This window comes from Protopterus annectens, chromosome 2.part1 (genome assembly GCF_019279795.1).
Source record: "Protopterus annectens isolate FY-2018-M chromosome 2.part1, PAN1.0, whole genome shotgun sequence".
Taxonomy (NCBI): Eukaryota; Metazoa; Chordata; order Ceratodontiformes; family Protopteridae; genus Protopterus; species Protopterus annectens.
Window position 1 is genome coordinate 139,941,220 of NC_056729.1, and position 24,588 is coordinate 139,965,807.

Genomic DNA, 24,588 nt, shown 5'->3' on the forward strand with positions numbered 1-24,588 from the left:
AACGAACAAAAGCGCTTAAATACCTTGTTTTGCTGTTATGTGGATATTTCACTGTTGTTTTTAATCGATTTTTGCTGGAAGACTGTGAATATTTCACTACTGGAATTAAATAAATATTTTGCTGAATACTGCTGGAGTTATAGTGATTATTTTTTGCTGTGAAATACGTACCTGCTGCTTTCCTTCATTTCCACAAGGTTTGTGTTTTTTACATCTTTGTCGTACATAGGTTTATACTAGGCAATCAGTCTGCAGACTATTATATGCCTAGCTAACACCCAGACAGTGGATAAGGGTAAGAATCTAACCCTGCATATTGTGTTTGTAAGGTAAACACCGTATCCCTCAGGCCAATCCCCCAACCATTTAGTCTTAAATACAGCCAAGAAGTAGATCAACTACAATCACTTTTATGCCACATAAAAAAAGAAAAACCCATCCTTTTCAAGCACACTCCAAAATCCAACAGAAAGGCCCCATTCTCTTTCATGTACAAATTTCAACCAAGAAATATCTCACTGTAGCATTTTACAATGCAAACATCATACAAAATTGAGCCGTAATTTATTTCAGCTACAAAGCCACCGAAGTCATGCAAAAATAAAATGCAACCTTCCCAGTTCATTGCAAGTATTCGGCTCACAGTCCCATATATAGTTGAAAAGGTCAATCAAAATACCATAATTTACACACAAAATTAAAAAAGAACACGTTTTTCTACCTCCATTATACGCCCAACATATATGCCAGTTGCCCCTATACATAAATTCTACAGCTTCTGAAGTGTCTTTCAGAAACTGGAAATTTAGTCGCAAACCCAAATCACATGGTTCAGTGCTGAAGCACAGAAATGAGCAAAACAGGAACAAGATCAACTAGTTAAGCACTACAGAAACCAAGACAAATAAACATGAAACCTGATTAGAGGTAATATAAACCTGAAACCAGACCAACAAGAAAAGGTAAATGAAAACTGGAGCAAGATTAACAAGAGAGAGTATACTAAACCTGAAACCAGAGTTGCAAGAGAAGGTAAAATAATATAGAAACTATAAAAATAAGAGAAAGTAAAATAAATTTGAAACAGATTGACAAGAGAAAGAAAAATGAATCTGAAACCAGGTTAAAATAGGGATGCAAAGTAACAATAAAAACAGATCAAGAAACAAAGGTACAATTAATCTGAAACCAAATTAAAATGGAAGGTGAAGTACATCTGAGATCAGATTAATAAAATAAAGTAAAATAAACCTTAATCCATATTAATATGAGAATGTAAAGTAACACTGAAACCAGATTAACTAGGGAAGATAAAATGAAACTGAATCCAAGTTAATAAAAGAAAGTAAAATAAATCTCAAACCAGATTAACAAGAGAAGTTAAAGTAAGATTGAGAACAGATTAACAACAGAAGGTTAGGTAAAACTGAAAACAGATTAACTTTCAGAACATAATTGATAACAGATGGTGAACAGACAAAAATAAAACAACAACCAAAGAGAATGTTGCAGTAATACAACATATTCACCTTATTCAGCCGGCTACTGCTATTTTATATGTATATATATATATATATATATATATATATATATATATATATATATATATATATAAATATAATATGGTGTGTGTGTGTAAACACTACATGTTTTAAAATGCAATTGTGATGCATGTTTTAAAAATATGACATAATGATTGTAGGTCTAGCCAAAAGGCAAAATTAGATTAAAATGTTTGTGATTTGCCATAGCAAACCCCAAAACAATTAAACATGAGAGGTGCTAGTCCCTGAAAATGTTCTTGCATCACTGTGGCAGGACATGAATGACAAATATGAATGCTGTGAATGATGCAGAAACTTAGAAAATGATAGATTACATTATATTTGTTTGTGCTCAAAATGAAAGCAGTGGCATTATCTGATTAACAAATATCCATTTTTTTCAGAATCCTTAGCTATAATCGTCTCAGATGTTTACCTGTCCGGACTTTTGATGGTTTAAAGTCACTGAGATTACTGTAAGTATACAATTCAACATCACCAATGTTTTCCAGTGAAAATACTGCATAAGAAACATCTCTGCATACAATTAAAACTAAATAAAGTGCAATTAAAAGAGGACCGACCAGCCAAAAGGGTTAAGGCACTGGGCTGGCATTGCTGCCCACTCACTTGCAGTCAAAATATGAAGTCATATCTTAGTGATGAAGGGTTAATGGCCATGGCAGTGGACAGAATGCAGCAGTCCTGGAAATGTGCCCTTCTGCTCTCCATTCTGTGTGGAAACGAGGGAATGTACCCTGGAAATATACTACCACTTATCAATAAGCTTCCCATGTACCACATTTTTACTGTTCAGACAAAAGATAGCACATGAACATTACTTTGCATCATAACTCTGTTCATTCTTTGGGGGAGAGGGTAACAAGGAGAAATGTCAGCTGGTAAGTATTCCAGGAATAAGAGATCATCACTGACAATGTAAGCGGAAGAACATAGTTAAGGAGTGATTGCTCCTTCGTCCATTAATAAGAGATGCTCGTGTATGAATGAGAATATGCTTGATTTTCATTACTTAGCAAGTGTTCATATTGTGACTCTGGTGATTGTCCTGGTGGTACTATGCATATGGCGGGGGGTTATTTAAGACAAAATGGAGTCTATTCTCCTTCCAATTCATGCCATTGGGGGGGAGTGGAAGGAAAGGCACTCATGTGTCATGTTTACTGCTCCAGATGGAATGTCATCCTGTTTCTGAACATAGTGAATATGTCTAACGGTAGGTGCTGGGTTGTGAAGGTGCAGAGGCAGCTGAGTGTTTTATGATAATGGACTCTTTCCCTTTGTCAAATTTAGGACCCTTTTGTGTTTTTCCAGGTTTAGAATGTTGAATTACATTGCTTTATTATTTTTTACTAGCAGACTGTGTACCCACAGTTCATTTCAGAATTTAAAAGCTTATATTAGGTGGGGGTAGTGCACAACCCTAAGAAGAGGACAAGATTTTTGATTCAGTAAAAAATTATCTGTGTGTGTGTGTGTGTGTGTGTGTGTGTGTGTGTGTGTGTGTGTGTGTGTGTGTGTGTGTGTGTGTGTGTCCTTCTTTTGAACCGTGTGTGTGTGTGTGTGTGTGTGTGTGTGTGTGTGTGTGTGTGTGTGTGTGTGTGTGTGTGTGTGTGCGTGTGTCCTTCTTTTGAACCAAGGTACTCCTACACTATCTTTTTAATTTAGGGTTTACATTGCTGGAGTGTCAAACTGCAGCATGCAGACTGTACAAATTTATGTTTCTTGACCTGAAGTAGGACCGCTTTTCCTACTGAAATCAAAAATGGCAGTTCTGGTCTAGACATCCTGGTGTACAGCTTGTACAAAGTTTAAAATGTGGTCTAACTCCTATTTGAATTCTAAGCTATTGTATTTTGATACTAGAACATTGGGAACATCTAATATATTTATCCATCTGATTATAGGATACTAATTCGTTAGTATTACCTTCACTTTTGAGATATGGTGTGGATTTTTACTTTAAGTAAATGTAGAAGTTTTGTTTGTGAAGAACTTTGTGTGTATAATGTGCATGATGATTTGTTTCTGATGTAATCATTATCTGAATGGACTTTTTATTATAATATATATTGAATGCATTTTATGTGCCCTCATAAGTCAGTTGGATTGCTTAGTTTTTGAGTACTACTTTGTGAATCTGTGAATGCTTCACAGTATGTTTTCTGGCTTTGTACACATTGTGTTACAAGTTTCCATTACATATTGCCTTCTGCTCATGTAATACATACCACCTGCCAATGGTAAAATATGCTGGTATAAATTCTTAATTTCAATAAGACTTTAATTTATTAGAACAATATATGTCTTCCTAAAATCTGAAAGGTTATCTCATTTGAATGTTACTCTTTCTCTCTTTTTTCAAATGTATAGCTGTACTTTGACATGCTTTTCTATAAATATCATGTTTACATAAGTAATGCGTTATTTTTAATGAACAGCTACTTAATAAATTTCTCAAATGCACAAGATTGAATTGCAGTGCTTTTCTGCTTAGGTCACAATTGAAAATTATACTGGCTTATTAGTGCTTTCCTCAATTAAAATAAAATAATTACAAATGATAACACACTTGGAAATTATCATATGACAAAAGAGTCATTGATATGATTTGATGTATGGAAATAAATACAAAAACTCATTTCCAGTAAAACAGGTTTAATAAAAATAGCTTGTCAATGTAAGTTGTTTTGGTGCATTGTATGTTGATATCACTGTTTACTTGATAGCTTTTCGTTACAGCTGCTGGGCTGATTTATTGAAACTCAATGAAAATTTAAAGCAATAGACATCAAAAATGCTTTATTTCAATAGACTTGATTTGTTCCGTTGATAAGCAAATGAAAACAGTCATTTTTTCAGGAAAGCTCAATCATTATTTGAAGAACAGAAATCTTTTCAAACCAGAACGCATGGCCTTACCTAAGTAACCTCAATTCATTGTGACTAATGACAACCATTCATATTTTTGGTTAGACTCCAGCTTCTATTTCAGAATTGATTGGATTACTGTTGGATTTGAAGAAATCGATCATTACTGCAGCATAAAGAATTAATGTCACCCATTGGTGAAAAAGAATATGGACGAGAAAAGCATGATCTCTCCATTTCAGATTTATGTCCTGAGAAAAAATGCAAAATCTTGGCTTTAATAAGTGCAGAATGCTATTAATCAGGATTGGTGAACTAGAAAACAGAGACAAGCTGACTAAAATTTTTTTTTGGATTAGAAATAAAATCAGGCAGAAGTAACTACATTATTTATTTAAATGACAAATATATCAAAATGTTAATTGAGCCCTTCTTCCACAAAGTTTGCAAAATCAGTTCCAGCACATACTGCAGCCTTTCAGTACGAGCATGGATTGTCAGATTATTTTTATCAGTTAATGTTAAAAGCCTGAAACAATCTAAGATAAATAAAATGTCAGAATTTTGCAGCATATAGTGTTAATAGCTGAAGAGAGCAGACAATCTGTCTTTTAATTAAACCTACAAGACAAAGCTGGCTATGTGACATAAATATACAATGTCCTGTCTACCTTCTCAGATGATCGGGATTTGATTAGTGTCCCAAGTTGAAGATTCGGGATGAAGGGGCCATTTTCAGTCTGCCTATCCAAAGAGTGGGGGTAGGTAGAGGTCTCCCTGCTGCATTGCTAACTAAGGAAGACCTGAGATGTGTATTCCAATAATATACTACAAGACTCGGGGTGCAGGCTCAGCTAGAGAATATGCTGCAGTCTAACTGAACTTAAAGGGCATGTGAAAGCACAGATCCAAAACTGTGATTGGTTTGGCAAGCCTGATACCATGCTTGCAAACAATTCTGAGCACAGAAGAAAGTGTTGGACTGTTCTAGATCGCAGACATAATCCTCACCTTTCACCTACTTTGCTCAGGAACTTCAGACTCTTGGACCAAGTAGAAGGAAGAAATGGAAGGAAAGGGACAATAGGGGGATGATGGCCTGCTTGTGGAAGGGACAGAGAGAGACTACAACTGTGATATAAATCCTTTCAAGCTTCTGCACACAGTACATGCAGACAAAGAAAGATCGCAAATTTGTCAGCCTCTTCAATCAGCTAAGTATAAAAGACTCATTCATAAAAAAATACTGTTTGTCACTACTTGGTGTGGTGTAAATAGTGCGAATAGACTTCTAACCTTAAAACACATCTTTCAGTTCATCTGCAAAGACTGACAGTGAACCACCTCTCTCTTCAAAGTCATGGCAAAATGCTTTCTGCAAGGGGTATCAACACGATCAATAATTCATTCATACTAGTACTAAATACGTATTTCTACAATAGCAACACATTCCAAGTATTTTATGCACAGTGTGAGCTTAAAGGACTTGTCCGTGAAAGACGATCTTTCACTAAAGTTTTTTTTTCTTGCACTATTATGCACTGACCAGAGCATATTTTTGAATAGAGGGAGGTTATGTTTTTAATAAATCTGTTTGTTTCCATCAAGATCTTGTAGTATAATTTGCAATTCTGTCTAATCAGATTGTGTTCAATCAATTCTTGTGCATCCTAACCTACCCCATTACAAGAGAGTCAGATTCTTTGGATAAAACTCTCAAGTTTCTGGATTCCCTTAGTTACTGCTGGCTTCTTCACAAGGTAAAATGAAGCTATAGTTGAATAGCAAAATACATGGAATAAGTCACTCATAAACATTTCTTTGTCTGCTATCTAAAAAGGTAATTATCAGAACTAAGAGGTGTCAAGAAGAAGAACTAAACCACTTTATGGAATGTTTGGAATTAATGGTTTGTCATATATATAATTTAGGCTTTTTAAATTCCAAATTAACTATTATAGTACATAACCTTTAATGTGAAAGTAAGTTACTAGCTCTTTCACCAATTATTTGCTTGTTTCTCAAACTAAGTATTTATTTATCCACTCATAATATAATACAGATATTGTACCCTGAAACAAAGCAAATGCTTTATGGACAAGAGGAATGATATCTGCCCTTATATTGTATTGTATTTTGATGAGGTCACTGGTCCTCACCAATTAAATTTTAAATTCAGTATATCTTCTGTGAATTACCCAATATTAGAAACTTAAAGTGGTGCCTCCCTCCATCTTAGTGGAATTTTAGCATATTTTCAGATCACTGAAACCAGGAATGGCCCCAGAAGCTGGTGGTTTAGCAGTGGGCAGATACCATTCATTTATGTCAAAAAGTCTTGTCTCTCCTTTTTGGAAACAACTAGCAATTTCACTGATAAGGTGGCAGGAAAGACTCCTCATTTTGCTCATCCCTTTGTCCTATAGTGCTATTCATTCTAGAATAAGAAATAACCATCAGCCATGAGGCCTGAACACTAATCAATCTGATACCTTTTCTTATTCATGAAGACCATTGTAGGTTTGTATGAGGCAGCAGTATGTTTTATAACGTGGGTATGTATGCCCATTCAGCAAGTGATTGTCACATTTAAACATCTGCTCATCCAAAGACTTTCTGTTAACATGGCTTTTGATATTTTGAAAAGGTCTTTTCTCTGTGAAATTAATTCAGTTAAAATATAGTGATAAAATCTTGCCTAGAATTTCCAAGTTCAAGGGTACTAAACAAGACTGTTTGTTATCACCATATTTAGTTGCATTGTTAAAAGAGTGACATTTTTGTGGCTTGTAATCACTCCATATATGAATTTCTGCCAAAGGATCTAACAGTCACATTATGTCTGCCTTTGCAGACAGCCTCTTGCTCTTTTTAAACTGAAGACTGCTCAGTTTTATTACCTGCATTGTTGTCATTTTTTAAAGCAATTGGATTACAAAATTAGTTAAGCTAGAATACAACCAATATCAATTAATTTTGAGCCGTCTAATAAACAAAAGAAGCATTACTGTTCATTTGGTCTGTTATGAAATTAAAACATTTAGGAGGCTACCAAGCCCCATCAACTGATAACATTTGTCAAGCTAATTAGAGGAATTTAGACTCCAAGTTAAGCAATTTATTATACCACTGGTTCTTTGTTACTTTTACTACTTGAAAGTAAACTGTCCTTGGTCAAAATGTCTCTTCTGGTGGGGCCTATCAGTTCCACCCTCTACCTCTACCCACCCCCACCTCTTCCAAATGTATAACATTAGAGGAGCAAGACTTTTTGCATTTATTGCTATGTTTCTTAACACTTTACCATAGCAAAATTGTATTTCTTTTCATTTAAAGCCACAATATATCCATGTTCTTTATAAATAATTATACTTTCTGCTTTTGTTTCACATTTCAGTCTCTGTACTGAACATTACTCCAAACTGATATACAACAGTCATTTTTACCGTCTGCATTCTCCTTCCTCCTTCCCTTCACAAAAACTTTCATACTTTGTGATTTGTGCAGCTATTCAACATTTGTATTTCCTGCTCTTCCCTTGTGGTCTACCCCCACATCCAGCAATCATCTTGTGTCTGCTGTTATGACTCTCCCCATCGTATTTCATGCAGTCCAGCTTTTCAATATCTTTTCTCCTTTCATTATATACTTTGTAACTGTTGTGGTCATGACCTTTAACCCAGTTTGGCTTCACCTGCATCCGTATTTCCCAGTCCTTGTGGCCACATCTTTTTTTCACAGTTCATCCCTGCTCATACTTGTAACACTCTTCATTATTGCCACATCTCTCACACACAGCTTCCTTGCTCCAATGAAGGCACATGGTCCAGTGTCTTTGCTCTCATATTACTGTTGTCAAGGATGGCTAATCCAAATCATTCACTATCTACCTACACAAAAGTTGTCAGCTATATTATGTTTCTACACTATCTCTAAAAGTTAGACAAGACTCCCCATGTTCTATTGTCTTTTCTTGAAATAATCTGGTCTTGCCCCATAGCAAAGGGACTAAGTTCAACATTGTATGCACCTCCATTTTCTTCACTGCCAACTGCTCAGAAGGCTCTCTGAAATGTACCCCTCCTTTAAAGAGCAGAATATGTTAACTATTCTTCTCCCATGTTCCTGGTATACTAAAGATGGACTAAGATCTGTATGTGTCAATGCCAGAACTATGTGTAATACAGAAGAACAGGTTCATAGGTTCATAGGTTCATACTAGGCTATCTGCCCGAGGGCATTTACAAGCCTAGCCCATAGTTTTGTGGCTTACGCCACCCCTTTAGTATGGGGAACTATACCCATTATTTAGGTAGAGGCCTTTGCCCAACTATACAAGCTGGGTTTTCTATATATAACTAAAACCTGACTTAAGAAACACATCTAGATTAAAGAAGTTCATCTTCCAGGTTATATTATATTTAGGCAGAACACGATCCATGAAAAAGATGGGGTCATTTCCTTCTTGGCAAAATACTGTACAAGCTATTCCATGGTCAGTAACCAAAGTCCTTGTAAAAAAAGTAGGGTGTAATCATAGTATTCCATTTCTGTCAAGTTAACTCTAGCTTCTTTCTCTGCCAAACAGCCATAGTTCTACTTGAGGATGTAACTGCATCATTAACAAATCATTAAGTCCAAGGTTCAATGGTGACTTCAACAATGACAGACTTCCCATTTTTAAGGCCCCAGGGCCAGTGGAAACTACGGCCCAAACTGCACAATCCAATATAAAGGCATTCTACGGACATCTCCAGGAATGCATGGATCATGCTATCCCAAACAAAACCAAGACCCAATCATCCAAAGGCAGGCGTCCGGTCTGGTGGACCCCTGCCATAAATAAACTGTACAACAGAAGGAGGAAGCTACTACATGATAGAGCAAAATCCCTAATAGGGAAGGCATCTCTGATTAGTACTAGCAAAAGATTACGATCCCTCATAAAATCCTCCAAGGCCAGCTTCGAGAGACAAATTGCACAGGACACCAAAGACAATCATAAGGCTTTTTTCAGTTATGTTAGAAACCGGGGATGCAACTCCCAGACTTGTTCTGAGTTGATTCTAAACGACAAAAAATACACTGAACCCACAGACATCACCAATATCCTGGCAGACAGGTTCAGTGCAAACTCCCCCCTCCCCCCCCCCAAAAGAGCAAGTATCTATCCCAGCAGAGGGCTGCCTCCCAAACATCTCAGATGCTCAGGTGAAGGCTGCCCTCTCCAAAGCAAAAAACACTGCTTCCATGTGACCAGATGGTGTCCCAGGTTGCGTCCTACATGAACTCCAAGAGGAACTAATCCCTCAAATAAAACAGCTATACAATCTCAGCCTCACTACAGGATATGTGCCCACAGAATGGCGTACAGCAACAGTGGTCCCACTCCACAAAGGTGGAGCCTCTACGGACCCTGGAAACTATCACCCCATAAGCCTGACTAGCTTAGTCTGCAAGGCTATGGACAGGATCATCATGGAGCTCATAAACAAAGACATTGGAGACCTACAGACATTAGATCCTACCCAGTTCGGCTTTGTCAGGGGCAGATCCTGCCTTTTGAACCTGGTTGACTTCTTTGAAACAGTCACCAAAGCCATAGATGAAGGGAAGGTAGTCCACACAGCCTATCTGGACCTTGCAAAGGCATTTGACAAAATACTCCACTCGGGCATCATAGATAAGCTATCCAGCTTAAATATAAACCCCTATGTCACAAGATGGGTCACAAAATGGCTCAAAGACAGAACCCACAGAGTGAGAGTTGCTGGAGCCATGTCAGACTCGAAACCAGTCACAAGTGGCGTCCCACAGGGTTCTGTCCTGGGACCACTCTTGTTTGGTACATACTTTTCCGAGGTACAGGCAAACATGGGAGGACTATGACTCACCAAGTTCGCAGACGACTGCAAACTGGGCGCCATAATCAACTCTCCAGCTGACACAAACATCCTTCAAAAAGGTCTCACAGAGACAGATAACTGGTGCCAGCGCCATGGTTTAAAGCTAAATGCCAAAAAATGTATAGTCATACCCTTTGGCAAAAACAATGTGCCCACAAATTACCACATAGGCGGAAACCCATTAAGTACAGAGAAAGTTATTAGGGACCTGGGGACCCAAGTTGATAGCAATCTCTCCTTTGAAAACCACATTGCCAAAGTGGTTAGAAAGACCTTCTACATAGCCCACCTCATCACGAAGGGTTTCACATCTAGATCAAGAGAGGTAATCGTGTTCCTTTATTCATCCCTCATCAGGCCCATCATAGAATACAATGCCCCTTTTGGGATGTACCTTACCCGACACCTGCAGCAATTAGAAAGACCCCAAAAGTATCTCACCAAGAGGATCAAGGGTCTCAAACAGATGCCATATGCTGCTCGGTTAAAAAAACTCCAGCTCTACTCAGTTGCATACCGCCTACTTCGAGGCGATCTATGACTGACATACAAAGCTATGTCAAATCCAGAATTAATGGACATGCTCCACCTCAGTAAATCTAAATCCCTTAGAGCCACACGCTCGAGGTACTTGAACGTCAGCACAGAAATAAATAGAACTTGCTGGAGGGACAGGTTCATAACCCAGAGGCTCCCTTCGCTCAGGAATAGAATTCCAGTTCATGTGAGGCAGAGCACCTCACTGAATCTCTTCAAGAGGAATCTCGATAAGTGGATGGGGGATCGTAGGTTTGTCCCAGGGATTACTCCCGTGTCACTATTAGACAGAGGCACAGTAAACTAAACCTTAAAAAGGGCACAGTATACTCAAATCAAGGGGTGGCGTAAACCATACAGAATCGGGCTAGGCTTATAATTGCCCCAGGGCAGATAGCCAAGTATGAACCTATGAACCTATGAACCTATTTATGTGTGCAAAACCAAATAATTTCATTAACAGCTCCTTTAGATAACAGAACAGTTAGAAAGCATTCCAGACTGGGTCCTTACTTTCTACCACAACAATATATAAACTTCTGGTTTACTATATGTTGCTATAGTTACTCATCATGGCATATTTGGGATTCAAACACAGCCATTGGTTAGGTGTACTTAAAGGTTAGTAGACCTAGACGCCTAATCAAATAGAACAAGATAGAGTCAACCATACTATCTACTGCTGTAACTGAAAAATCAGAAACTGATGCTCACCATTGATGAAGCAGTTAATTACTTCATCAAAACAATTGTTTTGAAATTGTACACTTTCAATCTGCTGAAGTCATTTATAATTATTCATGCCTCTCAACCACGGGATTTCTGAATTCATGAAAAAATGATATGGACCCTGTCAAATCTCCTGCTCTATTTAATATGTATAAGGGTTGTCAGGGACATACACACATTTGCTTGCCTTTCTTGTATGCCTGTCAGTTGACACAACAACTTTCTGGAAAGGGATTAGTCACCTTCTATACCACAATAAAAATACCACTTCTCCCCTGTTCAGATAATCTGGATGTAAAATATTTAAGACATCTAAAAAGTGCTTTGAATCTGTCTCTACGTCATTTACTCCGTGCAGCATCGCATCTCTTGAGGTAGTATTTACTTTCAAAGCTAATCTCATTCAGAAATTAGTGGCTTTATGATGGAATATATAGTGTATATTTATTTATTTATTTTATTTATTTACATTTGTTGACCGGGTTTGTCCGACTGAGCTGAAGAGCCCTTTTTCAGCGGATGCCTGGGGAGAAAGCTCCAGCATATTATACAATTTTCATTATAAATTAGCATTAAACAGCAGTGTTGCAGGATTATTACAAGGCATTAAATAGCAATACAATGTTATACAGTGTCAATAATCAGGAGTATAACAAAGATCTTTCAAGATGTATAAAAAGAAATGCTATGTCATTAAGATGAATATAGTTTTTGGGGTAAGTGGGTACAAAAACCTAGTTTTATCATAATGTAGTTGCATGAAGGCAAGACAACTGCAGTAGAATGTTTCTCTGAGGCGATTTGCTTAATATATTTTAGAAGACAGTAGAAAGAGTAGTCAAGGAAGATTAGAGAGAGCTAGTAAGAAGAGTGAGTTAAGGGCAGAAAGTAGATTAAGGTATGAGAAGTAGGGGATGTTTAAGGAGGGAGAGTGCAGTGGCAGGACCAGTGACTTTTAACGTGCTCTTTGGTGGCTGTCTTAAATTGTTTAGGATGTGTTATGGCCCTGATTTCTAGAGGGAGCCTATTCCAGGCAATAGTGGGGTGATAGCTGTAAATCTTACATCCAAATTTGGACTTGGGTTTGTAGATTTGTAGTAGGTCTTGGTTAGAGCTTCGGAGACGTCTGAAGGGAGAATAATGGGAGATGAGAGGGGATAGTGATAGATGATCTGGAGCTGAGAGAGAAGAAGCTGGTGGGATAATTCAAGCCAGTTTAGGTGTTTTAGAGAGAGACAGTGATGGGATTTGTAGGTTTGTTGGGCAGCAAATCTAGTTACCTTGTTGTAGGTAGATTCGGGTTTGGTCAGGAGTGTTGAGTTAAGATTTGTGAGAATTTGAGAGTTGTACATTAGACTGGGTAGAAGGTAGGTAAGAGAGAGAGTAATCTTGGCTTCAGAGGTAAGGAATTTCTTATTACATTAAAGGAGCCCTGGTTTTGAATGAGTCTTTTTGATACTGTTATTAACATGCAAGTCAAATTTAAGCTGATCATCTATAGTTACGCCTAAGAGCTTAGTGCTGGATTCTACCTGAATGGGAGTGTTATTAAGGGACTGTATGGAGAAGGAGGGTTTAATATTGTTGAATTTTTTAGGTAGGAAGAGTAACCACTTTGTTTTTTTTTTTGGGCTAAGGATGAGTTGGTTGTTGGAGAAACATGTTTCGACTAGGTTAAATGATGCCTGAGTTGCTGAGAAGAACTTAGAGGGAGAGTTGACTATGGTGATGACTGTAGAGTCATCTGCGTATTGCACTAAAGATGACTGAGGACAGGAGGTATAGAGCTGATTAGTAAAGATATTAAAAAGTAAAAGCTCTAGGATACACCCTTGACGTACACCCATTTTTACAGGGAGAGTGCAGAATGCCATCTCACTGATTGAGATCTATCAGTGAGGTAGCTGGAGAACCATGCAGCAGTATCAGAGGAGAAGTTGAGGTTATGCAGTTTGTGCAGCAGAAGTGTGTGTGTGTGAGACAGTGTCAAAAGCTTTTGAGAAGTCCAAGAATAGGCAAGAAATAAGTTTATGGTCATCCATGGCTATAGAGACAGTGTTGATGAAGGAGAATAGAGCTGTAGTAGTGCTATATTTTATATCTTTAAATATGATAATGCTTAACTGCAGGAATTATATGCCATGGTATACACTATTTAAAAATGTGTAAATAAATCATATAGGTGTTTAAGACATCCACAGAGTCTCTGCTGGTAAAAGAATATACTGACAAATATCCAGCTATTATATGATGTTAGAAGGAAATAAACGTTTGCAGAATTAACAAAATGTATTTGTTGAGTTTGTTTATTTAGAAATGCATAACTATAATTTGCAGTCAAAAATGTTTAACAACCAGACATTATCTCAGTAAAGAACATTTTGTAGAAAACTGCTAATTTTGTAACTTGAAAATCAATTTGTTACAAACTGTAACTGAAATAGCTAAGAAGCTTAAAAGGGTTCAGTGTGTGATAGATCTGCATAACACTGAGGAGGAAACTCTTTGAGTACTTAATACTGCTGTAAATGAGAAGGGATATAAAACAACAGCACAGAGAAATTCAAGAATTAGTAGCTTAGAAAAATAGTGTCATTTATTTTCCATTTGTTTTTCAAAAGGACACAGTATTTCATAGAAACTATATATGCTTATGTTATGACCTGTCGAGGTGTGAGGATGAAATTAAAGACACCTGTCCCAAGCAATTATTTTTAATGGTGAAGAAAGAGATTAAATGTCATTCAGCAACATATTTTTATGATCAGACCTCTTCTAAAATGAGATAAAGTGGCCAAGCACATCTTTGCATCACCAGAATTAGGGGAGACCTGCAGTGGCTTTGTGAGTTTGTCCTTCCCATTGAAATACATTGTGTTTCTTGACTAATCTACATTATGAGTTCATGTCAGCTAAAATCCTAGAAGTAAATTTTCACGAACTATCCATGAACCAAATTATGTACTTGTTTCTCATTCTCCCATAAATGGTTCTGCTTTTCTCTGTCAGAATCTGAACTCCTACATGAAAGACGATTTTTAAAAGATCTGTACTGGGTTAATTTCCAGATGACTTACTGAATAGGTTCTTTTCAGTGTTCTGGAAAGTTGATTATCTGTTGCAGTGATTCCTGTACTGTTAACCCTTTAATATGTTCATTCATGTGGTATTTACCTCTATGGCTACAAACAGTATGACTTATCAGTGTGATATCCCTAATGCACACACAATGGTAAGATCTGTGTTTGTCTATAGATTTGCCCTGCTAAACTGCTTTAAATAAACAAAGTGATTTTTGCATCCTCCAAGTCCACAGACATAACACTAAGACCAAAACATTTTGAAAGAACATTCAGAATTTTAGAGGAAAATTCAACAAACCATAACTGACTTAAATAAGCTGCTTTACTCCTGTTCTCTCTTCCTCTACCCACAGTTGCCACTCGCTGATCTGAACTTTTTATCTTAGTCAATGTTATGATGAAGGCAAGAAATTGTATCACACACAAATAGAACCTATGAAGGCACATTGCAGCTATATGTGTATATATGTGTGTGTGTGTGTGTGTGTGTGTGTGTGTGTGTGTGTGTGTGTGTGTGTGTGTGTGTGTGTGTGTGTGTGTCTATTTGTTATTCTGTTCTTACTGCACTCTTGTACTACTTGACTCAATTCTGGTCTTGACTGAGACCTAATAAACAAACGTAAATTAAATAAAAAGCTTTGGAAAATCATAGCATCCATATTACAAAGATTGTTGAAGTTTGTTTAAAAATTACCTTCTGAGCACTTTATCTAAATTAATGGTCTAGAGGCTCAAAGATACACATTTTCATTTTCAGCAAGAAAGTATCTAACAAAATGTTAAATGGTAGTCTCGTGGTAAATTTTTTCTCTAATTAAAATCCTATGCAGTCCTTCTCTTCTTACCATCTCCAAAATAACTTTGCTATGACAATTTAGCAAAATACTTGTGGCAAAAACAATTTTAGAGGAGAAGAGTGTAGCCAGAGTATTTTTTGCTCTTCGGTGTTCTTTGCTGGGATACTAATGTATAAAGTAAATGAAATATAGAAAGTTTTCATTAAATAACAAATACAGTGAGACCTGTTTCATGTAACATTCTCCACCTCATGTACAGAATATGTGATTTTCGATTTGTGTGAATCTGCTAGGTCAAGAAAATCCATCTGGGCTTTCCTAGCATGCAAAATATCCTCCTCAAGTGGGATACATGTGGTTTCCAAGCATTCTGGTACCTATGCTCAGCAGTAATGCTGCTATCAATGCACAGCAGTAATGCTGGTACCTATGCACAGCAGTAATGCTAGTACATATGCTCAGTAGTTATGCTAGTACCTCTGCACAACAGTAATGCTGGAACCTATGCTCAGCAATAATCCTGGTACCTATGCACAGCAACAATGTTGGTACCTATGCTCAGCAGTAATCCTGGTTCCTATGCACAGCAGTAATGCTGGTACCTGTGCTCAGCAGTAATCCTTTGACTTTTACACAGCAGTAATGCTGGTACCTATGCTCAGCAGTAATGCTGGTACCTATGCTCAGCAGTAATCCTGGTACTTATGCACAGCAGTAATGCTGGTACGTATGCTCAGTAGTTATGCTGGTATCAAAGCATAGCAGTAATGCTGCTACCTATGCTTAGCAGTGATCCTGGTACATGTGCTCAGCATTAATGTTGGTACCCACAATCATCAGTAATCTTGGTATGTATGCATAGCAGTAATGCTGGTACCTATGCTCAGCAGTAATCTTGGTGCATATGCATAGCAGTAATGCTGGTGCCTATGCACAGCAGTCATACTGGTATGTATGATCAGTGTTCAGTAGTTTTGTGGTTCCTATCCACAGCAGTAATGCTGGCACCTACACTCAGCAGTAATCCTGGTACTTATACACACCAGTAATGCTGGTACCTATGCTCAGCAGTAATCTTGGTACATATGCATAGCAATAATGTTTGTACCTATGCTCAGCAGTAATCCTGGTTCCCATGCACAGCAGTAATGCTGGTACCTGTGCTCAGTAGTAATCCTGGTACTTATACACAGCAGTAATGCTGGTGCCTATGCTCAGCAGTAATAATGGTACTTATGCACACCGGTAATGCTGGTACCTAAGTTCAGCAGTAATCCTTCTACTTATGCACAGCAGTAATGCTGGTACATATGCTCAGTAGTTATGCTGGTATCTAAGCACAGCAATAATGCTGCTACCTATGCTCAGCAGTTGCCCTGGTATGTATGTTCAGTAGTTAATCTGGTACCTATGCTTAGCTGTAATCCTGGTATGTATACTCAGCAGTAATACTGGTACCTATGCCTATCAGTAATCCTGGTACATATGCTCAGCAGTAATGCTGGTACCTACGCTCAGTACTAATTCTGGTACATATGCACAGCAATAATACTGGTACATATGCTCAGTGCTCACTAGTTATGCTGGTACCTATGCACAGCAGTAATGCTGCTACCTATGCTCAGCAGTAATGCTGGTACCTATGCTCAGCAGTAATCCTGGTATGGATGCTCAGTAGTTAAACTGGTACCTGTGCTCAGCAGTAATCCTGGGACATATGCTCAATAGTAATGTTTGTACTTATGCTCAGCAGTAATCCTGGTACGTATGCTCAGCAGTAATGCTGCTACCTATGTTCAGCAGTAATGCCAGTAACAATGCTCAGCAGTAATCCTGGTATGTATGCTCAGTAGTTAAACTGGCACCTATGCTCAGCTGTAATCCTGGTACATATGCTCAACAATAATGCTGATATGTATGCTCAGCAGTAATCCTGGTATGTATGTTCAGCAGTAATGCGGGTATCCATGCTCAGCAGTAATCTTGGTACATATGCTCAGCAATAATGCTGGAACCTTTGCTCAGCAGTAATCCTGGTATGTATGCTCAGTGGTAATACTGGTACCTATGCTCAGCAGTAATCCCGGTATGTATGCTCAGTAGTAATGCTGGCACCTATGCTCAGCACTAATGCTAGTACATATGCTCAGCAGTAATCCTGGTATGGATGCTCATTAGTTAAGATGGTACCTATGCTTAGCAGTTATCCTGGTACATATGCTCAGCGGTAATGCTGCTACCTATGATGAGCAATAATCCTGGTACGTATGCTCAGTAGTAATGCTGCTACCTATGCTCTGCAGTAACCCTGGTATGTATGCTCAGCATGTAATATTGGTACATATGCTTAGCAGTAATGCTGCTACCTATGCTCAGCAGTAATTCTGGTATGTATGCTCAGCAGTAATGCTGCTACCTATGCCCAGCAGTAATCCTGGTATGTACGTTCAGCAATAATGCTGGTAACTATGCTCAGCAGTAATCCTGGTACATACGCTCAGCAGTAATGCTGGTGCCTATGCTCAGCAGTAATCCTGGTACATATGCTCAGCAGAAATGCTGATACCTATGCTCAGCAGTAATCCTGGTACCTGTGCCGAGCAGTAATCCTGGTATGTACACTCAGCAGTAATGCTGCTACCTATGCTCAGCAGTGATCCTGGTATGTATGCTCAGCAGTAATCCTTGTACGTATGCTTAGCAGTAATGCAGGTACCTATGCTCAGCAGTAATCTTGGTACGTATGCTCAGCTGTAATGCTGGTATCTATGCTCAGCACTAATCCTGGTACATATGCACAGCAATAATACTGGTGCATATGCTCAGTGCTCACTAGTTATGCTGGTACCTATGCACAGCAGTAATAATGTTACCTATGCTCAGCAGTAATACTGGTACCTATGCTCAGCAGTAATCCTGGTACGTATGCTCAATAGTAATTCTTGTACTTATGCTCAGCAGTAATTCTGGTACTTATGTTCAGCAGTAATTCTGGTTCATATGCTCAGCAGTAATGCTGCTACTTATGTCCAGCAGTAATGCAGGTAAGAATGCTCAGCAGTAATCCTGGTATGTATGCTCAGCAGTAATCCTGGTATGTATGTTCAGCTGTAATGCTGGTCTCTATGCTCAGCAGTAATCTTGGTACGTATGCTCAGCAATAATGCTGGAACCTATGCTCAGCAGTAATCCTGGTACGTATGCTCAGTGGTAATACTGGTACGTACGCTCAGCAGTAATTCTGGTACTTATGCTCAGCAGTAATTCTGGTTCATATGCTCAGCAGTAATGCTGCTACCTATGCTCAGTAGTTAAACTGGTACCTGTGCTCAGCAGTAATCCTGGTACGTATGCTCAATAATAATGCTTGTACTTATGCTCAGCAGTAATCCTGGTACGTATGCTCAGCAGTAATGCTACTACCTATGCTCAGCAGTAATGCCAGTAACAATGCTCAGCAGTAATCCTGGTATGCATGCTCACTAGATAAGCTGGCACCTATGCTCAGCTGTAATCCTGGTACGTATGCTCAGCAATAATGCTGATACGTATGCTCAGCAGTAATCCTGGTATGTATGTTCACCAGTAATGCAGGTATCTATGCTCAGCAGTAATCTTGGTACATATGCTCAGCAATAATGCTGGAACCTATGCTCAGTAGTAATCCTGGTACGTATGCTCAGTGGTAATACTGGTATGTATGCTCAGCAGTAATTCTGGTACCTATGCTCAGCAGTAATCCTGGTTCATATGCTCAGTAGTAATGCTACTACCTATGCTCTGTAGTAATGCTGGTACCTATGCTCAGCAGTAATCCTGGTATGTATGCTCAGTAGTAATGCTGGTACCTATGCTCAGCACTAATGCTGGTACCTATGATCAGCAGTAATCCTGGTATGGATGCTCATTAGTTAAGATGGTACCTATGCTTAGCAGTAATCCTGGTACATATGCTCAGCAGTAAAGCTGCTACCTATGCTCAGCAGTAATCCTGGTACATATACTCAGCAGTAGTGCTGCTACCTATGCTCTGCAGTAACCCTTGTATGTATGCTCAGCACTAATACTGGTACATATGCTTAGCAGTAATGCTGCTACCTATGCTCAGCAGTAATCCTGGTATGTATGCTGAGTAGTAATCCTGGTACCTATGCTGAGCAGTAATCCTGGTACGTATGCTCAGCAGTAATGCTGCTACCTATGCTCAGCAGTGATCCTGGTATGTATGCTCCTCAGTAATCCTGGTACGTATGCTTAGCAGTAATGCTGGTACCTATGCTCAGCAGTAATCTTGGTATGTATGCTCAGCAGTAATGCTGGTACCTATGCTCAGCACTAATCCTGCTACATATGCACAGCAGTAATATTGGTACATATGCTCAGTGCTTACTAGTTATACTGGTACCTATGCACAGCAGTAATGCTGTTACCAATGCTCAGTAGTAATGCTGGTACCTATGCACAGCAGTAATCCTGGTATGGATGCTCAGTAGTTAAACTGGTACCTGTGCTCAGCAGTAATCCTGGTATATATGCTCAGCAGTAATGCCGGTACGTATGCTCAGCAGTAATGCTGCTACCTATGCTCAGCAGTAATGCTGGTAGCAATGCTCAACAGTAATCCTGGTATGTATGCTCAGCAATAATGATGATACGTATGCTCAGCAGTAATCATGGTATGTATGTTCAGCAGTAATGTGGGTATCTATGCTCAGCAGTAATTTTGGTACGTATGCTCAGCAATAATGCTGGAACCTATGCTCAGCAGTAATCCTGGTACGTATGCTCAGTGGTAATACTGGTACATATGCTCAGCAGTAATTCTGGTACCTATGCTCAGCAGTAATCTTGGTATGTATGCTCAGCAGTAATGCTGGTACCTATGCTCAGCACTAATCCTGCTACATATGCACAGCAGTAATATTGGTACATATGCTCAGTGCTTACTAGTTATGCTGGTACCTATGCACAGCAGTAATGTTGTTACCAATGCTCAGTAGTAATGCTGGTACCTATGCACAGCAGTAATCCTGGTATGGATGCTCAGTAGTTAAACTGGTACCTGTGCTCAGCAGTAATCCTGGTATATATGCTCAGCAGTAATGCCGGTACGTATGCTCAGCAGTAATGCTGCTACCTATGCTCAGCAGTAATGCTGGTAGCAATGCTCAGCAGTAATCCTGGTATGTATGCTCAGCAATAATGATGATACGTATGCTCAGCAGTAATCATGGTATGTATGTTCAGCAGTAATGTGGGTATCTATGCTCAGCAGTAATTTTGGTACGTATGCTCAGCAATAATGCTGGAACCTATGCTCAGCAGTAATCCTGGTACGTATGCTCAGTGGTAATACTGGTACATATGCTCAGCAGTAATTCTGGTACCTATGCTCAGCAGTATTCCTGGTTCATATGCTCAGCAGTAATGCTGCTACCTATGCTCAGTAGTTAAACTGGTACCTGTGCTCAGCAGTAATCCTGGTACGTATGCTCAATAGTAATGCTTGTACTTATGCTCAGCAGTAATCCCGGTATGTATGCTTAGCAGTAATGTTGTTACCTATGATCAGCAGTAATCCTGGTATGTATGCTCAGCAGTAATGCTGGTACCTCTACTCAGCAGTAATCCTGGTATGTATGTACAACAGTAATACTGGTATGTATGCTCAGTGCTCAGTAGTTATGCTGGTACCTATGCACAGCAGTAATCCTGGTTCCTATGCTCTGTAGTTAAGCTGGTACCTATGCTCAGCAGTAATGCTGGTACCTATGCTCAGCAGTAATCCTGGTATGTATGCTCAGTAGTTAAGCTGGTACCTATGCTTAGCTGTAATCCTAGTATTTATGCTCAGCAGTAATGCTGGTACCTATGCCTAGCAGTAATCCTGGTACATATGCTCAGCAGTAATGCTGATACCTATGCTCAGCACTAATCCTGGTGCATATGCACAGCAGTAATACTGGTACATATGCTCAGTGCTCACTAGTTATGCTGGTACCTATGCACAGCAGTAATGCTGGTACCTATGCTCAGCAGTAATCCTGGTATAGATGCTCAGTAGTTAAACTGGTACCTATGCTCAGCAGTAATCCTAGTACATATGCTCAATAGTAATGCTTGCACTTATGCTCAGCAGTAATCCTAGTACGTATGCTCAATAGTAATGCTGCTACCTATGTTCTGCAGTAATGCTGGTAACAATGCTCAGCAGTAAGTCTGCTATGGATGCTCAGTAGTTAAGCAGACACCTATGCTCATCTGTAATCCTGATACGTATGCTCAGCAGTAATCCTGGTATGTATGTTCAGCAGTAATGCGGGTACCTATGCTCAGCAGTAATCTTGGAACGTATGCTCAGCAGTAATGCTGGAACCTATGCTCAACAGTAATTCTGGTACATATGCTCAGTGGTAATACTGGTACGTATGCTCAGCAGTAATTCTGGTACCTATGCTCAGCAGTAATTCTGGTTCGTATGCTCAGTAGTTATGCTGGTACCTATGCACAGCAGTAATGCTGCTACCTATGCTCAGCAGTAATGCTGCTACCTATGCTCTGTAGTAATGCTGGTTCCTATGCTCAGCAGTAATCCCGATATGTATGCTCAGTAGTAATGCTGGTGCCTATGCTCAGCAGTAATCCTGGTATGAATGCTCAGTAGTTAAGTGGTACCTATGCTTAGCAGTAATCCAGGTACATATGCTCAGCAGTAATGCTGCTACCTATGCTCAGCAGTAATCCTGGTATGTATGCTCAGCAGTAATGCTGCTACCTATGTTCTGCAGTAACCCTGGTATGTATGCTCAGCAGTAATACTGGTACATATGCTTAGCAGTAATGCTGCTACCTATGCTCAGCAGTAATCCTGGTACATATGCTCAGCAGTAATCCTGGTATGTACATTCAGCAGTAATGCTGGTACCTATGCTCAGCAGTAATCCTGGTACATATGCTCAGCAGTAATGCTGATACATATGTTCAGCAGTAACACTGGTACCTATGCTCAGCAGTAATCCTGGTATGTATGCTCAGCAGCAATGCTGGGACCTATACTCAGCAGTAATCCTGGTATGTATGCACAACAGTAATACTGGTATGTATACTCAGTGCTCAGTAGTTATGCTGGTATCTATGCACAGCAGTAATCCTGGTTCCTATGCTCTGTAGTTAAGCTGGTACCTATGCTCAGCAGTAATGCTGGTACCTAGGCTCAGCAGTAATCCTGGTATGTATGCTCGGTAGTTAAGCTGGTACTTATGCTCAGCAGTAATCCTAGTACATTTGCTCAGCAGTAATGCTGGTACCTATCCTCAGCAGTAATCCTGGTATGTATGCTCAGCAGTAATGCCGATACCTATGCTCAGCAGTAATTACTGTCTGCCTGCTGCAGTGTTCCTCCCATAGTATGCTTCAGCACACCGACTGTGTCTGTGGCATATGCAATGATGCCATGCCCAGGTCCAGTTATTTTTGGTGGTTGCAAAATACTGCTAAGGTTTATGAGGTAGCAGCTCTGGCTTGTTAGGATCAGACAGTTAGATTGTGCTAAGCTGGAATGTGGGCAGCTCACATAACTCTGTGATTTTTCTTCTAAACAAATGTCATCATTTCATATATCTGCTGAATAACTATTATGTATTAGGGATGCTGTGTGCATCTACTGAATTGATGTCACATGAAATTAAGGGTTCTCACAAGTAAAATCAGTAGTGCAACTCTATATTGCCATGTCCTAATTCTGAGCACCATCACTATGGAGAAATAAAAAAAGCCACTTTTTGATGCTCACATAAAGGGAAACAGTGTCATACGTTAAAATACAAGCTATTCCGTAGCCATGTAAGTGTCACATCAACTACTGCTGATCCAAATTAAAATAAAAAGTAGCTAAGCTTGTTCAGTCTGCAAAGTTACCTTACTGACAAGCTTTCATCCTTCAAAAAGGCTTGTGTTTGGAAAGACTTTTCGGAAGATTAAAGATTCATTGTGAAGTAAAATGCATAATCATTTAGAACTCAGGATCTTCAGTAGTGTTACTGAAAAAAAAACATGTGTATTAAAACTTAAATACATTGAGCAGCATTAGTGTCATGGTCATTTATAAATTATGCAGCTCCATTATATCCTGCTAAAAAATATGGCTTTTGTTATCAGACTGCATTTCCTTTTCATGCCTTACTACCTTACAAGCGATGGTTCTTAGGATGACATTGGATAATTTGGATCATAGGCAGTAATCTACTTAACACCGAAAGGGTGAAAAGAGACCTTGGGACACAGGTGGACAGTAGTCTCTCCTTTGATAATCACATCGCCACAGTGGTCAGGAAATCCTTCTACATGGCTCACCTCATCACAAAAGGTTTGTCATCCAGGAAAAAAGAGGTCATTGTTCCCCTCTACTCATCACTCATTAGACCCATTATAGAGTACAATGCCCCTTTTGGTATGTACCTCACAAGACATCTACAACAACTGGAAAGGCCGCAGTAATACCTCACAAAGAGGATTACTGGCCTCAAAGAGATGCCCTACGCAGACCATCTCAAAAAACTACAGCTTTACTCCGTCACATATAACCTACTCAGAGGCGATCTCTGCCTATCACACAAAGCTATGTCAAACCCAGAGCTGTTGGACATGCTCCACTTAAAGAAATCCCAATCTGTCTGAGCTACAGGCTCCAGGCACCTAAACCTTGTCACCACAATAAACAGAACATGCTGGAGGGATAGATTCCTGTCCCAGAGACTTCCCATACTCTGGAACAGACTACCTATCTATGTCAAACAGAACTCCTCATTAGCACTCTTCAAGAAAAATCTTGATGATTGGATGGGTAATAGGAAATTCACCCCGGGGATCACTTCTGTGGCTCTGCTTGACAGGGGCACAGGAAAATAATTTTCTTGGGTGGCGAAAGCCAGGGTACCTTTTTGGCTAGGCTTGTATAGGCCCTAAGGCCAATAGCTTAGTACCTGCCTATGAACCTATGAACATGCCATTGCCCAGAACACTCAAGCTGGTATCACACTCACTCAAGCATAACAATTCATTTTTGTTTGAGATTTTCGCTGCAGCTCTGCTTATATACTAG

The 24,588-nt window shown here is 39.2% G+C and overlaps 1 protein-coding gene across 7 annotated transcripts in view; it reads left to right on the forward strand.

Moving 5' to 3' along the window:
* Window positions 1-24,588, forward strand: part of SLIT2 (slit guidance ligand 2) — a 1,414,056-nt gene that overhangs the window by 1,236,938 nt on the left and 152,530 nt on the right. For all 7 annotated transcript variants that reach the window (XM_044062070.1, XM_044062072.1, XM_044062071.1 and 4 more), the window contains one exon: window positions 1,949-2,020. In XM_044062070.1, coding sequence (XP_043918005.1) covers window positions 1,949-2,020 — 72 coding nt within the window. The remainder of the gene's footprint in view (window positions 1-1,948; window positions 2,021-24,588) is intronic.